Below are 5306 nucleotides of genomic sequence, written 5' to 3'. Positions count from 1 at the left end.
AGCAAGGTGTTGTTTTTTGTTTTTTTGCCCCCACACAGCTGACTCCTTACCTTTTTTATTTTTTCTCAAGGATCATCCCTGGGGAATGTGGTGCCCGGATCAGAGTGCCCCAGGTAAGTCACTTGCAAGGCATGAGCCCTACCTGTTGTAGTATTTCTTCTGCCAGGGCTTATTTATTTATTTTACAATTTTTATATATTATATTTTCATAAAGTAGTTTACAATAGTTCATTGCAGATCATATTGAAAGACCAATTCCACTATCGAGCACCTTCCCACCACAATAGGAAAGTGTATGAAGGCCGTTGTATTTCATTCTGGAGCCATTTAAGCTCGAATATAAAAGAACACAAGCAAGTATGTTATAACCAAGCATATGTGTGCTACTTTGGTATATAAGTGGATTAGAGTATAAGAGGTCGTGCGACCGCATTAGGAAGTTCAGTGATACTTTCTTCCAGGAGCTTTAGTCTGTAGTCTCTGGGTCTTGGCCATTGATGAGATTACATGGCGCATGGCAGGGGTGGGGGCAGGGTGCAGTTTGCGGGTGTCACTGCCAAGCTACTGGAAAACCAAGGAGCTGGGGGGAGGAGTCCCATTTCTGATTCAAGCACACTTAGAGATCTTTGTCATGGGTTCCCGCATACCTGGGTTTTCCTGCCAGTTCCCACTAGGGTTAGGCTGTTCCGAGTGTGTGGAGAGGGGCCCTGAGCATGGCGCCACTTGGGTTCTGTGGTTTTCAGCTGCCGGGGTTCTGCTTGGGGCTGTGCTCAGGAGTCACTCCCGGGTGATGCTCAGGAAAACTGGGGGCTGGGGTTGCATCCAGGGCTCCTGCCTGTGAGCTGAGCTCAGCCTGGCGAGCCATTGCCCCATACTGAGGGCGTTTCTTCAGGTCCACAGGCCTGTCCTTCAGGGGCGGCCAGGTGCGCTGCCCTGTCCTCCACATCCCATACCGCTGAACCTCATTCTTCCTCCAGAGCCGGTGGTTTGGGAGAAAGGGTGGTGCTGCAAGGGTCGGGGGGTGGGCTGGCAGCAAGATGAGGCTACGTGTCGGGAAGTAGGGTCATATTGAATTCCTCGTCGATGTCAGGCTGACAGAAGGCCCACTTGTGCAGGCGGCTGTAGAGGGGGATGCCCAGCATCTCCTGGTACTCGGAGCTGCCAGTGATTTTGTCCCATGGTAGACAACGCTGTGCACCTTGCTTTGGGAACTTGGCCATTAGTGCCTGGTCCCTCTGGCTGAGCGCCATGTAGCCAAAGAACTGCTTCACGTTGTTGGACGCCAGTGCGAGGGAGTGCGCCTCGGCCCTGCGTCGCAAGAGCTGCTCCTCATTGGTGAGGTAGCGGGCCCTGTAGGCCTCCTGGTGGTAGCCGAGCTTCCAGCAGCAGGCCTTGGGGCACTTGATCAGGAACACCACCACGGCCACTGTGCAGATGAGCAGTCACCCTAATAGCTGAGACACAAAGGGCCGGTCAAGGAAAGGGGCAGCTGAGGGGGTCCGGAGCGGCCGGGGTGGAGCTGGCCCTAAGCACCTCCCAGCAGCCGGCTCTGCATCACCTGGCAGCAAATTCTGCCCCTGAAGGAGAAACCAGCATTCCCAGCGGGATTCGGTCCCTCTGCCCTCACTCTGGCACCTGCTCTGTGCTTAGACCTTGCAGACCCCTGCTGCCTTCCTCTCCCCCCACCCCAGGGCCTCCTTCCACATCTCAGCCTCCAAGTCTGGCTCAGACAGAGAGGCTCAGTCCCATGCCACCTCGGGGAAGCCTTCAGAGACCCTCTGGGAGCCCCTACATGCCTGCTTCCTCCTCACCCTCACTATCTTATAGGAAAATTACTTCATGCTTGTCTCAAAGGCTCCCTTGGGTGGGTGTCCCTCCATTTGGCCCTGTACAGCTCTGAGCAACGGAATCCCATTCCTGTGTCTCCACACCCATCTCTTGGGATGCCCACACTCCTCTCTCTGTAGCTTCATATGTGTGTGTGTGTGTGTGTGTGTGAGTGTGTGTGTGTGTGTGTGTGTGTGTGTGTGTTGAACCCGAGTCACTGGTGATACTTCAGCTAACCTGGCTCACAGTTTAGCCTTAAAGCCTGAGGGATGTGGTGCTGCTCAAACCAGGCAGGGCAGGGCATGACCAAGTTTCCCCAGTAACGCCTGGGACACACCCAGTGATGCTTGGGAGCTTCCAGGGCTGTCGCTGGCTGTTCTCAGGGACCGTGTGGTGCCAGATTGATCGAGATTGGGCTGGGTGCACACCAGGCTTGCATCCTGGCCCCTGTACTATCCCCAGCCCCAACGGGTGTTTCCCATGGCCCGAGACTAGGTCAGTGCCTCCTTGTCCCTCCCCAGCCTCTTCTCTGACCCTTCAGGCTCCACCAGGCACCTTCCTTTACTCTACCCTTCATTCATTCATTTATTTATCCCTATGCTGCCTCGGAGCAAAGCCAAGGTGAAGGTAGGAGGCAGCAGGAGACCAATTTCACAGAGGCAGTAGGACCAAGATGGGATCTAAAGCAGCGGTTTCTGCCACAGACAGACCTGTCCGTGTCGGCAGGTGGGGTCAGATGCCTCACTTCTCACTGCCCGACTGGGGCCCGCGTGCAGGGGAGACTGTGGGCGGGCATGAGAGGCTGGAGAGCTGCTCCAAAGCTGCAGCATCACCGGCCCTACCGGAGCCCAGGGCCCGGGAAAGGGCCCCTTTGTGGTGCAGACACAGGCCCCGTGAGACAAGGCTGGCACAGGTGGTGGCCCAGGAGAGAGGTGCCAGCAGGAACTAGGGCTGTGATGAGCTGCAAGAAGACTCCCCCAACCTCTGCCCTTGACATGACCCTAACCACAGACTAATTTGTTCTGTTTTCTCTTTTGCTTTTTGAGTCACACGCGCGGTGCTCTGGGGACCATATGGGATGCCCAATTCAGGTCAGCCGTGTGCAAGGCCAGCACCCTCACTGCTGTACTAACACTCTGGCCCCCACAACAGACTCTTACCTGCATGGAAAACCTCAAGCCGGGCAGTTTGGTGAGCTTTGCCGCATCCCAGCCTGAGTGTGTAAATCCGCTTTTACCTTGGGGCATCCCCCACTCTCTCCCCTCTGCTCCTGTTCCCTTTCAAACCCTGGCTGTTTCCCTCCCTCTTCCTCTCTCCCCCTTCCCTAATTTAAATGATTGGAGTTAAGCTTAAAGCATTCATGGGGTCTGCTGGGTTTCACAAAGACCCAATACATCAAAATTCTTATCTGGAGGGGCTGGGAAAGATCTTGGCAATGGAGCACCGTCCTTGCATGTGTGAGTCTGGGTTCCATCCCCAGCACTGCAAAAATGAACAAAACTCTCTTATTTGAAATGGGAAAATGATTTTTTTTTTGCTTTTTGGCGTCACACCTGACGATATACAAGGGTCACTCTTGGCTATGCACTCAGAAATTAACTTGGTGGTGCTCAGGGGACCATACAAAATGCTGGGAATCGAACCCGGGTTGGCCGCGTGCAAGGCAAACGCCCTACCCCCTGTGCTATCTCTCCAGTCCCGATTCTGTTTATTTTTTTTTGGGGGGGGCACATCCAGCGATGCACAGGGGTTACTCCTGGATCATGCAGTCAGGAATTATTCCTGGCAGGGCTTGGGGAACCATATGGGATGCTGGGATTCCAACCCAGGTTGGCTGTGTGCAAGACAAATGCCCTACCCACTGTGCTATTGATCCAGCCCCGAGAAAATCTGTTGGGGACTGCTCAGGACCCTGAACGAAAGAGGACCCCGAAACCTTTACCCTGGACAAACCTTAAAATTCTATTACCAGCTTTGCTTGACCTGAGGCACAGGTGCCCTTGTGACAAAGGAAATAGCCAAACTCAAGAGGTAAAAGTAGCCCAGGGCAGTTAACTAAGAGACGCCATTAAGCCCCCCATTAAGTAGAATACCTTCCTCTACCTTGTGCATTCCTCCTGCCAGATGCTCCTGCCAGATAAACCCTTGCCTTCCTCTCCCCACTATTTCTCAATCTACTCTTGAAGAATGTTGTAAGCCCACCTAATACGCCCCGAACCTTTCCTTATTTGGTCTGAGAAGACACTTCCCTGATGATTGACAACTTATGTACCAACCCCCTGCTAAGAAAAGTATAAAACCAGCGTGGCAGTTAATAAAGTTGCCCTTGATCGGCATGTGTCGTCTTGGGCCCCCTATTTATTATCCTCACTAGTTTTATTTCAGGTCGGAACCGCTCACAGAACCCACCCAATTAGGAGCGCTTTCCACTGCTGTCTCTCCGCGGGCCGGAGAGATCTCCAGGGGAAAGGGCAAAAATCATTCTTATCACACTAAGAATCTTGCTTAATGGTTGCCACTGATTACGGGAACCCAGGATCTGGATGGGCACTCAGCCGCCCGCCACCTCCCAGGGAAGGGATGAGCATCCCTCAGCACAGCCGTACCTGAGACTCACCTTGAGCCTGCGGCTCACTTCCTCCCGGAACCCAGACAGGTTGTCAGGGCTCTCCCCGCAAGGGAACCTGGCCAGGATCTGCGTGGCGTGGGAGAGAGGGAAGCTCTCGTTCTCAGCCGTGAGCGAGGACGGGTCCACAAACTCGCTGAATACGCAGACGTAGGCGTCCCCTCGCAGCAGGGAGATGACCAACCAGGTGAGGGGGGCCACGGCTGCGCGGCCCACGATGGAATATAGGATGCATGGGCATTTCTTGGCCCTGAACCACCGGCACTCGATCCTGCTTTGGTTGTTGAGGATGATGCTGATGAAGAAGAGCAACAAGGCGGGCCACAGGTGGCCGTCAGCCCATACTGGCAGTTCCGAACTGGTTCACAAGGGCACTGGAAGGCCAACAAGGAGAAGAGTTCCTGGCCACCCGTGATGCCCAGAGCCACCAGCCCATTTAATGTCACAAAATCCTTGCTCCTGAAAATGTCTGACAGGAAGCGGGCAATGGAGTTAGCCATGGTGTCGGGCAGGGGCTGCACGAGAAGGAAGTGCGGGCTGGCAGGCACCTTGCAGCAGGGCCGGGCTGGTCACTCCGGTGGCAGCTGGGCACCTCCTGTAGGACAGAAGGAGACAGAAGAATGTTGCTCTGAACCCAATCCCCAGGGACAGCTCCTGGGGTCAGGCTGACAATGGGGCAGTGATGGTGGCCCACATCCTACTCAGCCATCATTCCTCATCCTCGGGACCCCTCGGTGGGCTGTCAGCCCCCAGACTCGAGGACAAGGGGCAGTGGCCCAGGGTGGCCTCTCAGGGGCAGAGCTGTGGGTCCTCCTCTTCGGATGCTCAGACCTCCTGGCTTCCACCAGCTTCT

At 54.9% G+C, this 5306-nt stretch overlaps 1 protein-coding gene across 1 annotated transcript; it reads right to left on the bottom strand.

Annotated features, from left to right (window-relative positions):
- Positions 1 to 1043: 1043 nt before the first annotated feature.
- LOC129399393 (calcium homeostasis modulator protein 2-like) lies at positions 1044 to 4953 on the bottom strand. The gene is made up of 4 exons (XM_055119209.1): positions 4799 to 4953; positions 4445 to 4748; positions 2573 to 2609; positions 1044 to 1426 (listed from the first exon to the last, which is right to left on the bottom strand). The coding sequence occupies exons 1-4, from the start codon at positions 4951 to 4953 to the stop codon at positions 1044 to 1046; spliced, it is 879 nt and encodes a 292-aa protein (XP_054975184.1).
- Positions 4954 to 5306: the final 353 nt, after the last annotated feature.

The sequence above is a fragment of the Sorex araneus genome, chromosome 11, assembly GCF_027595985.1.
Source record: "Sorex araneus isolate mSorAra2 chromosome 11, mSorAra2.pri, whole genome shotgun sequence".
NCBI classification, from domain to species: Eukaryota; Metazoa; Chordata; class Mammalia; order Eulipotyphla; family Soricidae; genus Sorex; species Sorex araneus.
The sequence above is the reverse complement of the archived record's forward strand: the minus strand, read 5'-3'. Positions and strand labels throughout refer to the sequence as shown.